Genomic DNA, 18942 nt, shown 5'->3' with positions numbered 1-18942 from the left:
AGAAGGGTGCCTTGGTGTAATGCGCCCCATAATGCCAGCACCTTAGGACTTTGTGGCACGGGGGAGATACCTGCCCACTGCACTTTTTAACGAGTTTGAGTGGAAATGGAGGGAGTTTGCTGCAGAGCGTTTTTGTCATATTTTGGGGCTGCATGTGTCATGTTTCTACGTTGAACACATTGTTATGGCCTCCCGGGGTAACATTCGCAGTCTCTGCGTGCTTGCCACACCACCCTGACACAATGCAATATCACTAGAAATGGCATGTATTCTTGGAGTACTTTTGCTGTGGGAATTTGATGGGTTTTTCAGATGGTCTGTCCCATTATAACACAACTCTACAATGCACAGTTTTTAGAATGAGTCAACTCCCCTTCTGCCTCACATAGTGATTTTTTGTGTGGGTTGATACTGTTTAGCAGAAGCAGTGTGTCAGTGCGTGCAGCCATGTCCATTTATTGATCATTGCCCGGATGCTTTTGACACTACATGGCATTATTCCAGGCTTAAAAGGTCAATATCTCATCTGATTTATAGACTTGATCTGTGTAAGGGGGTGCCTAGGGGATGGTAAGGGTCAATAACTAGCGTTACTGACCAGATCCTAAGTCAGTGAAGCTATGCACACAGTAACGGTTCCTTGCTTGAGCCTTTGGGTGCCTTGGCAGATTGTGGCTTGGCACACGTTCACACGCCATTACTACCAACATCGATTAGGGAAACGGAAGACCAAGCACATGGAAGCAGCGCTCGGCACACAGCCCAATACCATCAGATAACATTGTTGCAACACACTTATGCATTTACATAAATATACGTACCTACCGCGTGGCAGCCGCTTCAAAGGTACATTAAGTGAGACAGAACAAGACTTACCTGATGCCGCCTCGATGTCCGTCTTTCCACAAGCAGTATCTTCTGGTTGTCGTCTTCCAGTCTCGGCCTCCATGCAGGGTATTTTTCATTGTGCTCTTGCAGCAGCCAGTAAGCTATTGGCTTACTGGCTACTGCTGCTTTCCCACTGTTCTACTTTCTAGGATTGGCTATCGTCTCTCACACAGAGGAACGATTGGTAATCATAGAAAGAGGGCTTTAAAAAAAGTTATTTTTTTATTTTTTAACTTTGGCTTCAAGTAAGTATTCCAGGAACCTTGGGCTGAAGCCGAATAGCTGATTTTCAGCTGAAATGCGGCCGAATACCTACTCGAAGCCGAAGTTCGGTACAGCCCTAATTTCAAGGCTCTGAAATTTAATGGAGAAACGAAAGGGATGTGTTGCGCTGCTGGGAAAATTAAACGGCCCCAACTTGGAGAACCGGCAGAGCCATTAAAAACTTTGCTTGCCGGATATACCGCCGAATTAAAGCATTTCCTATCGAACATCAGGAAATGCAACTCATGCTTCCAAATGATGTTGTTCGGCGCAGGAATCGTAACGGCTCAATTCATGCCAACTTGCGTTTGCAATCACCATCAACAAAGCTCAAGGCCAATCTTTACAATTGTACGGTTTAGATCTAGACACGGATTGCTTCTCACATGGACAATTATATGTTGCGTGTTCTACATTCAGCAAACCAGACAAACTCTATATCTGCACAGACAATGGAACAACAAAAAATATTGTTTACCCACAGGCATTGTGAAATTAAACATATTAGAAATGTGCGCTTTCTCTTTTCTTTCTTTTCCATTTAACCAGACTGAGCCACAGCAATGCGTGGCCGGGGACAGCTAGTTGTGAATAAAACAGCAACTTTGGCCTAGGAATAAAAAATTGCAATTTCTCCCCCTACAACTAATGGCCCGGGGGTCGATTTACCAAGATAAATGAAACTTAAGGCATTTGAAGCTAGACTATAACACCATTTGACACTTCCTGGTTACAACCACAGCTCAAATGCAATTTGTTCTTGAAACAGATCTTGCAAAGGAAAAGAAAAAAAATGCCCTATAAATACAAGTAATAGATACTGAGCAGTGATCTGATGCCCCCCCCCCCTCCACCCACCCAACTGGTCTGATCTTCCCATCAGACAGGTCCTTCCAGAAGGAAAACATTCACACCTTTGTAGACCTGGAATCTGACACATGGGACAGGCAGATGGTGGAGTCAGTGGGGGTCAACAAATGGCCCAGAACAGCCTAATCTCAAAGAACCTAACAAGGAGGCCCATGTAACCACATTCTCAGAAGTCATAAATGGCCAGCTCTGAGCTTCAAAGAGAATTGCACCAAATGCAAGGCAGTGGATGGTATGCCTTTTCATATTGTGATGTATCCCAATAAATATAACTTTAAAAAAAGCACTTTTTAAATTTTAACTATAAATTCACATTTTTGTTCATTTGTTTTCACCAGAAGGTCAGGGAAACTTTTGTAAATACTTTTAAAAAATATATTCAGGGTTAGGAGAGAGGACAATCTGACCAAAGCGATTAGTATCATGATCATATGTGAGGAACTGTTTTCTGAAAGTCACAATTGTTTATTGTAAAAATAGGTTCCACCCGATAATCCACTAATAACGAAAACTAATATAAAATAACCAAAAATGTCACTTTTTATCTCAATTAGGGGGTCCCCCCAAGCTTCCTGTTTCCCTAGCTTTATTATCCCACGCCAACACCCTCCCCACCCGTTTTAATCCCTTACCCCATCCATATATACTTTCAACAACAAATTTGATATTTTTTCATCATTTGTTTTTCGTATTAAGTTATTTGTTGTCAATTCGTTCAGATCGCTGTATACCTTTGGAATATCCAAGATGACCTTGCATCAAAGATGGAAGCTTCAGACCTGAAAAAAAATTGAGACATATATTCCCTGTGAATACGTCCTTTTGATTTATCTGTTTTATCTCCTCCAGTGTGCTTTATATTTCGATGGAAAAAATATAGTATGGGCGCCCCTCTGCAAGAACGAACACGGCCAATGGACCTGTTCTTTGAGATGGTACCCACTCGAGAGTCTGCAGCCACATTTTAGAGCACTGTAATTTTCGTAGGGGAGAAATATCCATTTGCATATTACTTTGTTCCGCCCACATGGGCAGTTCAGCACCAAAACGCGATGGCAATTCTCCTCTGAATAAAAGTACCATAGAGGTGGACCCCTTGCTCACTGTGCTTAGAGAGGCACAGCATCACCTCACTGATGAGGCCGAAACACGTGTCTCGGGTTGCAATGGTACTCTTACTCAGAGGAGAATTGCCTTGCATTTCTGTGCTCAACTGCACTTGTGGGTGGGACAAAGATTGATACGCAAATGGTTATTTCTCTTTTATGAAAAGTACAGAGAGCTAAAACATAGTTGTAGATACTCCCTAGTGGGCACCTCCCCATAGAACAGGTAGAGGCTCCCAGACCCGTTTTGTGCCTTTATGATTAGATGTTACCCTGAAGAAGGACCGTAGGGGTCTGAAATGCATTGGCCAATTAGTCATCTGCCTGCATAATTTAATAAATTAGAATTTTACCCCAAGACGGACTGTATAATTGAACTAATTTGTCCCATAATAAACTATTTTATGTTCGTGTTTGGTAGTATTGCCGTTAGTTATTATTCAGTCCCTACCACGGGCAGAAGGCCCTGGTCTACTTTGTATGTATTCAGAGTGTCTTTTGCAGGGCACTTCATAAGGGACTTGCACCCTAAGAATTCTTAGTGTGTAGATTTAGCAATTAATGTTTACTTAAACTTATAGTGCCCACCCACATCCAACTTATTTAGTTTAGTTATAGATTATGCCATTTGTAGACCGCTAGGTGTGCACATATTCTAAAACCTGAAAGATGTCCAGTCCGACTAAGAGCACTCCACACTGTGCATCTACCAGAAGTCTCGAATTTATCTTAAATGAGTTTACATGCGCACATTGCTTAAGGAGTCTTGGTGTATTCTAGCTATTGTGTAAAACATGCTCCTCTTTATGGATGTTTGAAGTTTGTGTGTAGATGTTAATACTTGTGTACCGTTTGGTAATGATGCACCGCACAAAATGAACATTGTGATCGTTTAGAGTAACATATTTTTTACACTATTTTTTATAGGTACAGAAAAGCCCAATCTTCAGGCGGGAAGGGGCGGATATCCACTCAGATCTTTTCCTCTCCATTGCGCAGGCCATTCTTGGAGGTACAGCCAGAGCGCAGGGCCTATATGAAACCATCAATGTCACGGTATGAGTGAGAGTCTTAGGTTGCTGTGCACATTTTGCCTTTAACTCTACCTGCCATGCAATCTTACTCCGTCTTATATGGTCATGTGTGTTTAACTATGCATACCTTGCGTGCTATCTGAAAGCCGTCTCTGAAACCAAAGATGCTGACCACAAAGAGAGGATATATTGTGTTGAAACAGTTTTCTATACATGTTGTATTCCAATTGACAGTTCTGCTTGTCAGCCGTGCTCGTTATCTCTGTGTGCAGGCTTTGTGCCAGAACAAAATGTTGAATGCACTTCATTGCTAAACATCATGAGGCCAAGTTAATCTAGCAGAGAGTTTGTCATATCCTATAAAGGCAACTAAAATGCATGGCATCCCACTTGCCCCCTCAGATATGACTGTGCACCTCTAGAGATGAGCAAGCAGCCAGCTCGCTCTTTAAAGCTGTGCACTCTTAGCTGGAAAAATGGCTTGGGTCAAGAATGTTAGGATGGATTTCCAAGATCAACCCTGGTGGGAAGATTTTGGGAGGCCACCCTTTTTATGGTAAACGGGGAAGACACTGAGGTTAGTCAAAACCCAATCAAGGTAAGGTAGCTTAGCGGTCAAGGCTTCATATCAGGAAAAGTGCAATTGGTCTAGGGATGCAATGAGCCCACTCAGAGCAACACCAATAATTAAAATTAGACATTACAACAAAATAGTTGTTAGGCCTTTAGTTGCATACGACGCATATAAAAATCCCCTGTAATTATGTTCATACAAAACATTCACCACTAGGGGAATAGAATTGCATATGAATCGTTTACCAGTGCAATACCGGTGAGTAGTCTGATGGAAGGAAAGATGGGCAGAACTCTTCATAATCAACACAGTAACAGCTTCTATAAATCTTAGATAAAAATTCAGTTAAGTTTGCGTAAGTAACTGTACTCAATCCAGCACACTGGGATAGACCTAGGGATGAATCCTTAGCCCAGGTTCCACCATCAAATGTCCGGTCAGAGGGAGGTAGTCCGGATCTTATGCCCAAAATACCCTATAGGAGACAGTGGGAGAAAGCAATAGGTATGCACACTTACCCCCCCCCCCCCTTCAAGCCCCCGCCTAGTTCAGGATGTTACATGTGTGTAGGTTCCAGACTTGGTTCTAGGCTTTTTTCTTCTGTTCTTGTTCCCACCTTGACCTAGTTATGAAACCTGTGAACATGGCAGTCGGAATTGTGCTAATGCCATATCGCACCATGGCTGTGGAGCTCTTGAATGAACCAGGCCAATACCCTCCCCTGTCAAGTGTTCCAACCAAGAAAAATGCAACATTGAGGGTGGATACTGCCACTGTAGTGTTAGAACGGCGGTGGATCTCCTCACAGGAATACCATTTTTTTTTAACTAGAAGAATCCACGCATTCCCCAGTTCTCCAGCATTGCATCTTTCATGGATTCACATGCTTGTGAATATTCCCAGTCGTCAGGCTAGGAATCCTCAGTAAAAGAAACAAGTTTCCCTTCCACTTGCAAACTGTCTTTCTCCTCTAAACCAATCACTGAACTCTTGGTCATACTGACCCCAGCCAGTGACTGCCCTCTCCCTAAGCCCCTCCTCTGGCAGCCATCTTCAGATTTTTACCGCACATTCTAGTGTTGGGAGTCCTTGTGTTTCGCTCAGTTCTCCAGCATGGGGTCTGGCATGGATTCACATGCTCATGAATATTCCCCGTCGTCAGGCTGGGAATCCTCGGTAAAGAAAAAATCAGTATCAGTTTAGTTTCTGATCTGCCTTTCGTAGTAGTAACCAATCACTGATCTCTGCGTCATACTGACCACAGCCAATGACTGCCCCCTACCTAAGCCCCGCCTCTGGCAGCCATCTTCAGGTTTTTACCGCACGTTCAAGTGTTGGGATCCTCGTGCTATTGCTTTTGAGCGTTGGTGCTATTTTCCACGTTTTTTTTCAAAAAATTTCTCTTTTTTCGGTCAAAAGAGCCTCAAGCTCCACCGTTTCTTCATCCGATCAACGGGGACCCGTGTCGGATTTGTCTACGCCCCTCAAGGGTGAAGATTTCGTTGAGCCACGCTTTTGGAGGACTCCAGAAGTTTCTCAGGCCCATCTCGGACATGGCTCAGGAGAAGGGAAGCTCAACGCCCGGAAAGCTGTTCAGGGTCTGCCCTGGATGCCAGCTTCAGAATGTCTTTAAGGAGGACGAACACTCCCTTTGTCTTTACTGCCTACATGAGGACAAGACGAACGTGGAGAAGGACTGTGCGTTTTGCGGCAATATGTCGGAGGGGACCATGAAGGACCGCCATCAACGTCTCGCCAACTGGCTGGAAGGGAAGAGCCCGTCAGGCGAGAAGAAGAAGAAGAAGAAGAAGTCCGAGCGGTCTTCTAAGACCTTTGAGGGCGCCCCGGCGCCGGGGGTCCAACAGAAGGCCAAGCACCGCGAGTCCGCTGGCACCGGGAGCGCCGAACGGTCGGGCTCTACGGGCGCCAGGCAGGGCGCATCCTCCCCGGCGCCATCAACCACGAGCCAACGCTCTGGCTCGGGTAAGAGGAAGGCCGAGCACCCGGCGAAGCTCCTGGAGAGACCCCGGTCGAGCTCGAAGGCCCCATCGGAGGGGGAGTGAGGCGGTGACCCTCCCCCCAAGGAGAAGGCGGTGAGTGCACCTAAGGTGGTGAAAGCCTTAATCCATCCGGCCAAGGCCTCTATCGAGACAGTCGCGGCAGTCCTGGCTCAGCCTTTGGAGGCTACACCAGTGGTGGCGACCTCGGGGCCCAGAGTCACCCTGCCACCGCGGAGGGAGTCCTCTTTCATGCCCATCGACAGGACCCCTGTGAAACCTCCGACGGAGAAGAAAAAGGGGGGGCAAGAGGTCGTCGTGGATTCGGCCTCAACCTCTGAGGAAGAGCAGATCGAAGTCTTAAGCCACGGCGTCGGCGTGGAAGAAGACCAGCCCGTCGGGAGGGACCCTGACGTAGGAGATGACGAGAACGTCGAGGGTGCCGACGGGGCTCCTGACTGCCCGTCGGACTCCCCTCAACCAGTGCCGCAAGACAACTCGGCGGCCATTTTGTTGGCTATACAGTCCTTATGCTCGGAGATAAGGACGAGACTGCCGTTACCACCAACGGAGGAACCGCTCCCGACGGGGGACCCGGAGCCAGGCCCGTCTGGGAGCCCTCCCCCTAAGAGAAGGATGATTCATCCTCCACCTCCTTTTCAGCCATCGCGCCCTGTTCAGCCCTCCTCCCCGTCCACGACACGTGGGGATGATACGGGGACTGACACGGCCGCGACGGGTACAGATGACGAGGTTTACGACGAGGATCTCCCGTCGTCGCCTCCCACCCGGGCTTCCCCGCCCGACGAGATTGGATCGTTTCACTCCATGATCGCCAGGGCATCCGAGCTTTTCCAGCTCTGCCCGCAAGAGAAGAACGAAGGTTTCCTTTATCAACGGCGCAAGGCCAAGAGGAAGACTGTCCTCGCTGTACCTCTACTGGACGATATTTGGGATGAGGGCCTCGCCCTCCTCAAGAACCCATCCACGACGCCGGCTAGAAGGGATCGGTACGAGAAGAAGTACCGGATGCCTACCAGACAAGAGGGCGGAAGCCCTAGAGATCTTGCAGGAAGGAGAGGTGGCGTCGGACCACGCCATTACGATTGCGACGGACATCGCTGACCCTGGATTTCGCCAGTCGGGCAACGGCGTGTGCCTTAGGCGGCGTGGATGGCTCAAGGCTACTGACTTCCGTCAGGACGTGCAGACCAGAGTCTTGGACATGCCGTTCGACGGAAACAACCTGTTTGGGAAAACAGTGGACGATTCCCTTCAAGCCATCAAGGCGGACATGGAGACGGCCCGGGCTCTTGGGGTTCTCCAGCAACGGCGGCCGCCCTTTCGGAGCGGCGGAGGCAAACAGGGTGCCTCCAAAGGTTCCAGCGGCGGATTTTCCACCTACCGTCAAGCGGCCCGTTCGTCGTCACAGGAAGCTTACAGGGGACGAGGCAAGTCAGGCGGACCCCGCCGTCGTCGCCAAGGAGGACAAGGCGGCAAAGCCTCGTCGAAGCAGGACTGAACCGGCCGTGGGGTCGGGCCCCCACCGAAGCACCCCGGTGGGAGGCCGGCTGGCGGGCTTTGTCAGCGTGTGGGAGTCCATCTCCACCGACCGTTGGGTGCTGGACGCCCTAGCTCAGGGTCACACGCTCGAGTTTCTAAAAAGGTGCCCGCGTGTCCCCCCTGTGGCCAGGAAAGAACATCACGTCCCTCAACTTCTCTTGGAGGTAAAGGCGATGCTCAAGAAGGGCGCCATCGAGCTCGTCCCAAAGAGGCTTCGGGGCTCTGGAGTTTACTCAAGATACTTCCTCGTGAAGAAGACGATGGGAGGATGGCGTCCCATCCTGGACCTACGACGACTGAAAAAATTCATCAAGGCACAGAAGTTCCGGATGGTCACCCTCCAACACGTCCTGGGTCAACTGGAGGAGAGCGATTTCCTGTCGTTGGATTTGGAGGATGCCTACTTCCATATTCCCATCCTAAAGGGACACCGAAAGTTTCTCAGGTTCGTGGTCCAAGGGCGTCACTACCAGTTCAGAGCCCTTCCCTTCGGATTGAGGTCGGCACCCAGGGTGTTCACCAAGTGCCTCGCACCGGTGGCGGCGCAGCTGCGCCGAGAGGGGATCCACGTCTACCCATACCTGGACGACTGGCTCACCCGAGCAAAGACGAAGGAGCTTGCCATGGAGCACACTTCAAGGACCGTCCAACTACTCATGGACCTGGGATTCTCCATAAACTACGGCAAGTCCCACCTGGTGCCCGCGCAAGACGCACTGTTTCTGGGAGCGAAGCTCGACAGTGTCGCTTCTGGCCTCTCTGTCGGAGGAAAGGACGAGGGCCATCTTGGGCAAGGTGCAGCGGATGCTGGTTGCGGACGCGGCCACGGTGAGGTCCATCAAGTCCCTCCTCGGAATGATGTCTTCTTGCATTTATCTCATCCGCCTGTGCAGGCTCCGGATGCGCCCGTTGCAGGAGTTCCTGGACGCGCACTGGATCCAGACGACGGGCAGCTTCGAGGAGAGTATCACACTCTACGAGAGTTTCCGACGAGCGATCCGGTGGTGGGGCACCCGCGCGCATTTGACGGTGGGCATGGACTTCCAGACCCCCGGCCACCAGGACACAGTCACCCTGGATGCCTCCCTGGAAGGGTGGGGAGCGCACACCGAAAATCTGCACGCGAGAGGCCTTTGGCTTCCGACGGAGAAGTCCCTCCATATCAACGTCCTGGAGCTCCGTGCAGTGTTTTGGGCCCTCAGGTCCTTTCTTCCGTCCCTCAAGGGCAAGGTGGTGAGGATCTTCACCGACAACACCACCACCATGTTCTACATCAGGAAGCAGGGCGGAACCAGGACCCCAGCCCTGTCCAAGAAGGCGCAGGATCTGTGGCATTGGGCCGTCGCCCAAGGGATGTTTCTGGTGCCGTTTCATCTGGCAGGGATAAAAAACACCATTGCCGACTCGCTCAGCAGAGAGCTGCGCTAGTGCCACGAGTGGGAACTACGACAGGATCTAGTGGACCGCCTCTTCTGACGCTGGGGCACACCCCAGATCGATCTGTTCGCGACGGCGACGAACTCCAAGTGCCGGAGGTTCGCCAGCAGGTTTCCCCAGCCGAGGAGCATGGGCGATGCTTTCTCGTTCCCCTGGGAGGGCCTGTTTTCTATACGCGTTCCCTCCATTGCCATTGCTGATCCGGCTAATCAACCAGCTCAAGAGGTCACGGTGCAGGATGATCCTCGTCGCACCTGCGTGGCCGAGGCAGATATGGTTCCCGGACCTTCTGGACTTGTCAGCGTCCCCGTCAATCAAGCTGCCAGTGGACGCGGATCTTCTCTCCAGGGAAGGAGGCGCCATCCTCCATCACGACCCGAAGTCGCTGAACTTGCAGGCCTGGCTCCTGCAGAGCTAGTGTTTGGAGGATACGACATACCGGCCGACTGCAGAGAGGTTCTTGCAAAGGCCAGGGCGTCCTCAACTCTTAAATGCTATGGACACAAATGGAAGAGTTTCTCTGTCTGGTGCCACGCACAGAAGATTAACCCTCTACGGATTACAGCTCCCCAGGTACTGCCGTAACTTCTGACGCTGGCCAAGGCTGGACTGGCGCACGCGTCCATCAAGATTCATCTTGCTGCGATCTCCCGATACACCAGAACCAAGGGATGGACGTCTTTGTGGTCTCATCGTCTGGTGAAAGAATTCATGAAGGGACTGTTCAGATCGTTCCCGCCGGTGAAGGCTCCGGTCCCGGCGTGGGAGCTCAACGTGGTGCTGACCAAGCTAATGGGACTGCGTTCGATCCTCTGCACTCGGCTCCGTTGAAGTTCTTGTCGTGGAAAACAACGTTTCTTGTGGCCATCACCTCCGCACGAAGAGTGGGAGAGATCCAGGCCCTTTCCTGCAAGCCCCCGTACTTGACTTTTCACGACACAAGGGTAGTGCTCAGGACGCACCCCTCCTTCATGCCCAAGGTACCGTCGGACTTCCACCTCAACGAACCCTTGGTGTTGCCTGTTTTCTTCCCGTCGCCTTCGTCGCCGGCCGAAAGGACTTTGCACTCGCTGGATGTAGCTAGAGCGCTGAAGTTTTACGTGGACCGCACGAAGTGTTTTCGGAAGACGTCACAACTTTTTGTGAACTTTGGACCTGTCAATCAGGGGAAGGCTCTCTCAAAGGCCTCCATTTCCAGATGGCTCTCCGGCTGTATCATGTACTGTCATCGGTTGGCAAACCGACCGCTGCCTGGCCGTCCGAGAGCCCATTCCATCAGAGCGATCGCAGCTACCACGGCGTTCCTATCTGGTGTGCCCTTGCTGGACATCTGCAGGGCTGCTACGTGGAGGTCGACGCACACCTTCACGAAATTCTACTGTGTCGATCGGGATTCCAGGGAGGAGTCCAGGGTCGGCCAAGCAGTGCTGCGCAATCTGTTCGCCCAAGGTGAGCCTGGTGAGGAGGTAAGAATTGCTTAATGTTGAGTTTGATGTAATGCTTAATGTTGAGCCTTTGCCATCTCCCGTGGTTGTGCATGTATGTACTGCTATGTATTCTTTATTCATGAGCATGTGAATCCATGCCAGACCCCATGCTGGAGAAGGAACAAGTTACTTACCTGTAACTGTTGTTCTCCAGCATGGGTCTGGCATGGATTCACATGCGAACCCTCCCGCCTACCCCTCTGCGGCTCTTCACTTGGTCATACTGCCACTTCACGTGCTACCAAATCTGAAGATGGCTGCTAGAGGCGGGGCTTAGGTAGAGGGCAGTCATTGGCTGTGGTCAGTATGACGCAGAGATCAGTGATTGGTTACTACTACGAAAGACAGATCAGAAACGAAACTGATACTGATTTTTTTCTTTACCGAGGATTCCCAGCCTGACGACGGGGAATATTCATGAGCATGTGAATCCATGCCAGACCCATGCTGGAGAACAACAGTTACAGGTAAGTAACTTGTTCCTTTTTCTACGTTTTCACGCTTTTTCAATAACTTTCTATTTTTGGCAAATAGGGCCTATGTGCTCTTTCACTCCTTTGAACGGCAAGCAGTGATCTGTTTGTCAGTGTCTTTCAATGCCCCTTAAGGGCAGCAATCGTCAAGAGTTTCATTGAAGATTCCAGAAGGCCCGTCGGGCCTGCACAGCACGCCGTACCATGTCGGAGAAGGAGGGAGGTTCCCTCTTCAAGCTCTGCTCCCGCTGTGGATTGAGGAACGGGTTTGTGGAGGACAAACACTCCCAGTGTCTCTACGGCCTCCATCCCGCCCACAGGGAAGCAGATTGTGAAGTCTGCCTTGGATACTTCAATCGAACCATCACAGTAGGTTGGCGGCGTGGTTCAACGCCAAGGCCTCTACCCTGTGTGGCAAGCAGCGGCATGCCTCACCCACGACCGGCCGGTCCGAGGAGCGGGTTTTAAGTCCTTTGAGGACGCTCCATCTATGGGGGCCCAAGACGGGGCCAAGCACTGCGAGTCCGTTTCCGTTGGGGTTGCTGCACAAGCAGGTCCTGCAATGAGCAGGGCGCGCTCATCTTCACCACCTGCCTCAATCGCCAGTTATCGCTCCAGCTCCTCCTCGAAGACTAAATCGGCTTACCCAAAAAAAGCTGCAGGAGAAGCTGGTGAAGACCAAAGCACAGGGAAAGGTATTCAACCCGCCACTGAAGGCCTAGGTGGGGGCGACGACAGTAAAGGCATCGAATGCACTTGCGAAATCTGGCCACATACGACAGGGCGCTGTGCTATAAGATGGCCCCTTTGCTGGAATTTCTGCCCGACAAGCGGGTCGAGGCACTTGAGATCCTCCAGGAGGGCCGAGGTGTCATCGGACCATGCCATCACTGTGGCCCTGGATATCACATACATGGTGTTCTGGCAGATGGGGAACGGTGTCTGCCTCCGTCGTCGTGGCTGGTTGAAGGCCACCAACTTCGTCAGGAGGTCCAGGCAAGGGTGCTGGACATGCCCTTCGGCGACAACCTCTTTGGGAAAGCAGTCGACAAATCGTTGCAGGCTATTAAGACGGACAGACAGCCCGTGCCCTCTTCAGCAGCATTGTCCATCCTTTCATGCCTCTGGTGGAAAATCAGGCAGATCGTCGAAGGGTTTCGGCAGAGGATCCTCTTCGTACCATCAACCCACCCGATCTACGACCAAAGAGGCCTACAAGGGCCGCTCCAAGGCTTTCGGTCGAGGTGACCGACAGTTTCTCCCAAGGCGGCACGCGGGCCTCGAAGCAAGATTGAACTGGCCAGGACGTCGGGCCCCCCGGTAGGAGGTTGGCTAGCAGACCTCGTCAGCGAGTGGGAAAAGATCTCCACTGACTGATGGGTGCTGGACTCTCGCCCACTGACACACTCTAGAGTTCCAGCAGAAGTGTCCGCGGATACCACCGGTGGCCCGGCAGGAGCAGCACATCCCTCGACTCCTGCAGGAGGTACAGGCCTAGCGAATAAAAGGGGCGATAGAGCAGGTTCCAAAGCAACTCTGGAGGCCCATTCTAGACCTGCGGCGTCTCAACAAACACCAAAAATCAAGAATGGTCACGTTGCAACACGTGCTCCGCCAAGTGGAGGAAGGAGTTTTCTTGATGTCACTGGATCTGGAGGGCGCGTACTTCCACGTCCCCATTCACAAGAAGCATCAGAAGTACCTGCGCTCAGTAGTTCAAGGAAGGCACTACCAATACAAGGCCCTTCCCTTCGAACTGAAGTTGGTGCCAAGGGTGTTCACAAAGTGCCTGGCGCCAGTGGCGACCCATCTGCACCTACAAGGGATACACGTGTACCCGTACCTCAATGACTGGCTCATCCTGCCCAAGTCCAGGGACGTAGCCGTTGAGCACACTGTGAGGACCGTCCGGCTGCTGACGGATCTGGGATTCCCTGTGAACTATCCAAAGTCCTGCTTGATTCCGTTGCAGAACATGCTGTTCCTGGGTGCCAGGCTCAACACAATCTCCTGCCTGGCGGCCCCCTCGGAACAGAGGAAAGCAGCCATACTGGGCAAGGTGCAACGGCTGTTGCCACTGAAGACTGCCACGGTGCGGACAATCAAGCCGCTGCTCGGCATGATGTCGTCATGCTTTTACCTGATATAACTGAAAGTTGCGGATGCAACCCCCTTCAGGAATTCCTGGACGCTTGGTTGATCCAGGTGTCCGGAAGTTTTGCAGACAAGATTGTTCTCGACGAAGAGTTCCCTCGAGCGATAAGGTGGTGGGGTGTGCACGCTCCAACATCGCCGGGGGGCTCAGACTCCCAGAGCCCCCTGTACCAGCAGAGTCACAACAGACTCTTCTCTGGAGGGCTGGGAGCCCACACTGGACGTCTCCACGCCAGAGGCCTATGGCTACCAGAGGAGAGGGGTCTCCACATTTCTGTCCTGTAGCTGCGGGCAGTATCTGGGCCCTCAAGTCGTTCGTTCCGTCCCTCAAGGGCAAGGTGGTGAGGTTCTTCACAGACAATACCACCATGATGTTCTACACCTGGAAGCACCGGGGGAGACGGAGGGTACCAGATCCCGGGCGCACTCCAGAGGTGCAGGACTTGTGGCACTGGGCTGTTGCCAAAGAGATGTTCCTCATTCATTTCCACCTAGCGGAATTCAAGAATATCATCTCTGACTCCCTCAGCAGGGAGCTGCGCTCTCGCCACAAGTGGGAACTGTTAGGCAGAATCCTGGGAAGTGCCCTTAGGGACCACTACACAAGATTAAGACTACAGGTGGTAGTACAATTTCACCTTTGGTACAAGCCTGTACTACAGTTAGAGTGGTAGCAGTAGCGGAGCAGCCAGACTTGTCTCAAGAGCAAATGAGCAGTAGTAGAGATTACACAAAGGACTACAATTACTGTGACTCAAGCAAACACTGACGCAAGGTTTCTGGTTAACAAATAGAAGTACATTTTTTTTTAAACCATCTGTTCATAAAACACTTCACTTCTATTAAATTAAAACCACATTTCAAATATACTACCCACCACCAATTCCCCTTGTGCAGTTCAATTCAAGGTAAGTGCATTGGATTTGACGGACCGGTGTTGTGAAACAAAGACGTTACCGTGGGTTAATACGCGATCACTTTTTGACAGTAATGACAGTTCGGCCTTACTAAAGTAAGGCGTACCCGCGAGAAGAAATTTTACCGAGGTCAAACACACTTAGCACGTGAATTAACACAAATAGGGGATAAAAATCATAGGCAATACTTTTGTCAAGGGAGATAGAATTAGTGGATACTTGCGAGGGAATTGCGTCCTCCCATGTATTCCATATCTATGAGAGTAATCACCACAGCTGTGCTGTTTCGGAAAATCTTTCTGCGTCGATGACGTCGATACGCCGCCCTCGATGGCCTCTGTCAAGCCGACATCACCGGATGTTATAAGTAAGACGCACGATGCCATAACCTCAGTTGCGTTTTATTCCGCGAACGTCTTCCCTTCGGAGATCTCGACACGCCTAGATTCTACTGAATTCTGTTCTTTCGGTTCTTCGAACCTGTTGCTTCATTGCTATCAAATGTCTTCGGCTTCTTCCACCCCGCGGTCCGGGTTTAAGAAGTGTCAGGTATGCGGGTCCAAGATGTCCCTGACGGATATGCACAACGCTTGCCTCTGGTGCCTCCGGGAGGACCACGATACGGACGACTGTGTCGACTGCCAATCGCTCACTTCGAAGGCCTTGCGGGAGCGTAAGAAGCTTCGGTCGGTCGGTCGGTAAGGTCGCCAAGCCCCGGAAGTCGTGTTCCACTGGTCTTTTGACGGACGATTCGAGGGGCGACTCTCTGCATCGTCGTCGTGAGTCCGGGGGTTCTCGGTCTGGGAGTCGGTCCCGCCATTCCTCTGCCTCTTCGAGGCACTCCAGGAAGCGCCGTCACAGGTCGCCTTCCCCGTCCTCTTCCGAGGACTCTGCCCGTCGGCGGGTAGTTTGTCCCAACAAGCATTCCACTCCTGAGGAATGGGATTCGTTCCGAAAGGAGATGTTGGCGATTTTTCAATCGCAGGGCTCTGGTCCGGCCACGCCGTTTGAGGACACCGGTCGAAGCTGCGCTAGAGACGCTGCTCGTCCACCTTCGGGCTAGAGCAGTCGTCGCAACCACCGGGCGCCTTCGAGGTCCCAGTCGGACAAGGATGGTCGCTCTAGGCATGCCCGTTCCAGGTCCTGGTCCTCTACGCCATTGAGACTGCGAGACTCTGTGAAGTCTTCGAAGGACTCTGAGGCCTCGCCTCTGAGGAAGTTGTCGATGTCATCGGCGCCCAGGCTGTCGAGAGACACGCTCGGGGCTCCGCCCTCGAGGCCTGTGTCAAAGCTGTCGGCCCCGCGCTCGACCAACGCCCATTCCATCTGCGCCTTTCGAGGCAGCCTTGTCGGAGGTACCCTGTGGCACGGTGGCACCCCCCAGAAAGGCGACGGCTAAGGCTAAACATGTCTTTGTGCCTTTTTCTGTACCCTCTTTCCAGCCTCTGGATTATATTTCTGAGGTGGAGGAGGGGTCTGAGGAAGGTGAGGTTCCTGCATTGGTTCCTGATGACATTGTTTCTGGTCACAGTCAAATTGAGGACCTGCGTTAGTCGCTGCACGATGCCAGTGGAGGTGGAGTTTGGTAGGCCGGAGCCTGGCACGCATGCCGAATCTTCATATTGGCGCCTCATGTCGAGGGTCACTGAATGCCTGGTTTGGTCTGCCCCCCCCTGGGGATTTTCAGCAGGGTGACCTGACTAATATCTTGGACCAAGGTCCGCCAACTGACCTGGTGGCTGCCATTCCATATGGCCTTGCAGAGAAGGGTGGCTGCGGCTTGGACTTCTCCGGAGAGTCTCCTGGCAGTGAGCAAGTCCTTTCCGAAGAAAATCGCCCAGCCAGTGGTGACCCCTGCTACTTGACAACGCACCCTACTCCGGAGAGTTTGGTGGTGCAGGCGGCTACGGCCCCCACAAAGCAGGCATCGTACCCTACCATCCCTCCTGATGGGGACGACAAACGTTTTGACGGCTGGGCGAACGTGTTTTCTTCTGGGGTATGGCGCTTCAGGCTGCCAACTCCGTTTGTGCCTTGTCTCGTTTCACACACTCTGTGGAACTGCATTTCCTTAGCGGCTGATTATATCCCCGAAGCGGAGGAACGGGATGGTTTCCTTGCTATCGTGCAGGATGGCAAGGACGCCATGTGTGAATTCGTTCAGTCGGGTCTGGACATGGTTAATTGCGTCAGCCGGTCCATGGCGGCGAGCACCGTAATGCGCAGGTTTGTGTGGTTACGGAAGTCAGGTTTTGCTCCGGATGTGCAGGCCCGGCTCCTCAACATGCCCTTTGATGGTGAACATCTTTTTGGCAGCAAGGCTGTCGAGTCTTGAGAGGTTGCAGACCTCGAAAGCTGCAGCAAAGTTGTTGGGCGCTGCCATCCGCCAACCTCTGCCTTTTCGTCCTAGGGGACAGCAATGGAGGGGAGGTTCCTTTTGTTCATCCTTTAGTAGAGCGAGCGGAGCTGCGAGTCAAAGGGGCAACCGTAGGAGTGCCACAGGTGGTAAACAAGGTACTCGAGGTGCCAAGGCCGCGCAAGCAGTTGCCTCTTTGCCCTCAGGCACTGCCGCAGCCGCTTCAGCTCAGTCATGAGGCCCATGCTTCTCCGGGTGGGGGGGGGGGGGGGAGGATGGCGCAGCATCTTGTAGAATGGCGTGCCATTACTTCAGATGTGTGGGTTCTGGCGATCATTGCCCATGGCTACTGTCTTCCTTTCCGGGAGAGGCCTCACGACAATCCACCAGGGAATCTCTCTTTGAAGAGTCTGGATCCGCTCCTTGCGCAGGATATTCAATCCCTGCTGGAGAAATGCACCATAGAACTGGTGCCTGCAGCGGAAAGGAACAAGGGATGGTATCCCCCTTATTTTTTTATTTCGTAGAAAGACTGGGGATTGAGACCCATCATGGACTTGCGCGGTTTGAACAAGCTCATTCGGAAGGACAAGGTCAAGATGGTTACTCTTTCTCAAGTCCTCCAGGCCCTTCAACTTCAGACTGGTTGGTGTCTCTAGACCTCAAGGACACTTATTTTCATGTGCCGATCCATCCCAAGCACAAGAAGTACCTGAGGTTCGCGGTTGGCGACTCGCACTTTTAGTTTCGGGTCCTACTGTTCGGCTTGACCTCCGCCCGAGGGTCTTCACCAAGCTCATGGTGGTGGTGGCAGCGTATCTCAGGAAAGGGGGATTCACGTCTACCCCTACCTGGACGATTGGCTGATCAGGGCGCGCTCTCCCGAGCAAGTCCTGGATCATCTGTCAGTCACCTGCCACTCCCTTCACAAGCTGGGCTTCTCCCTCAACTTGAAGTCCCACTTGACGCCAACTCAGAGGCTCCAGTACATCGGAGCAGTGCTTGACACGTCCCTGGGGCAGTGTTTTCTTCCCCAGGTGATTGATCATCACATTCAGCAGATGGTGCACAAGTTTCAACATGCCCAGAGTCTCCCTGCGTTCGACTTCTTGAGATTTCTCGGCCACATGGCATACAGCATTCTTCTGGTGCCTGAGGCTAGGTTGCGGATGAGATCTTTGCAATGGGCACTCAAGCTCCAGTGGTCTCAGTCCTCCGGCAGGATGTCGGACCCTGTACAGGTGCCGTCCTCGGTCGCCCAGGACCTTCTGTTGTGGGCCGTTGAAAGCAACCTGATGAAGGGGGCTCCGTTTTGGTTGCCCTGGCCAGAGGTGACTATCATGACGGACGCGTCCCTCATGGGATGGGGAGCTCATGCCAACGAGCTGACAGCGGTCGTTCTCCGTCGGAGTCCAGACTCCATATCAATCTGTTGGAGCTGTGGGCCGTCAGGCTTGCCCAGAAGGCTTTTCTACCAACTGTGCGAGGAAAGAATGTCCTGATTCTGACGGACAACACAGTGGCCATGCACTACCTCAACAAGGGTGGGGGGCGGGTGGGAAGGGAGGCGATGCAGCTCTGGTTCTGGACAATCCAGCAGGAAATTTCGATCTCGGCAGTTCATCTGGCCGGAGACGAAAATGAGACGGCGGACGCTCTGAGCAGGCAGAGCGCGATTTCTCACGAGTGGGAGTTGGCACAGGAGATTCTCCTGGAGATCTTCGCCCTTTGGGGGACGCCTCAATGGATCTCTTCGCCTCCAGTGTCAGCGGAAGTGCAAGAGATTCTGCTCGTGGGAATTTCCTCCAAGAGGAGCCTTGGG

General features: G+C 52.1%; 1 protein-coding gene across 4 annotated transcripts in view; it reads left to right on the top strand.

Moving 5' to 3' along the window:
• DNAJA3 (DnaJ heat shock protein family (Hsp40) member A3) overlaps positions 1 to 18942 on the top strand; it is a 743272-nt gene that overhangs the window by 550655 nt on the left and 173675 nt on the right. For all 4 annotated transcript variants that reach the window (XM_069646819.1, XM_069646822.1, XM_069646821.1 and 1 more), the window contains exon 8: positions 4056 to 4184. In XM_069646819.1, coding sequence (XP_069502920.1) covers positions 4056 to 4184 — 129 coding nt within the window. The remainder of the gene's footprint in view (positions 1 to 4055; positions 4185 to 18942) is intronic.

Source organism: Ambystoma mexicanum, chromosome 2q, assembly GCF_040938575.1.
Source record: "Ambystoma mexicanum isolate Mex_15411 chromosome 2q, UKY_AmexF1_1, whole genome shotgun sequence".
In the NCBI taxonomy this organism is placed as follows: domain Eukaryota; kingdom Metazoa; phylum Chordata; class Amphibia; order Caudata; family Ambystomatidae; genus Ambystoma; species Ambystoma mexicanum.
This window is presented reverse-complemented; position numbering and strand designations above follow the sequence as displayed.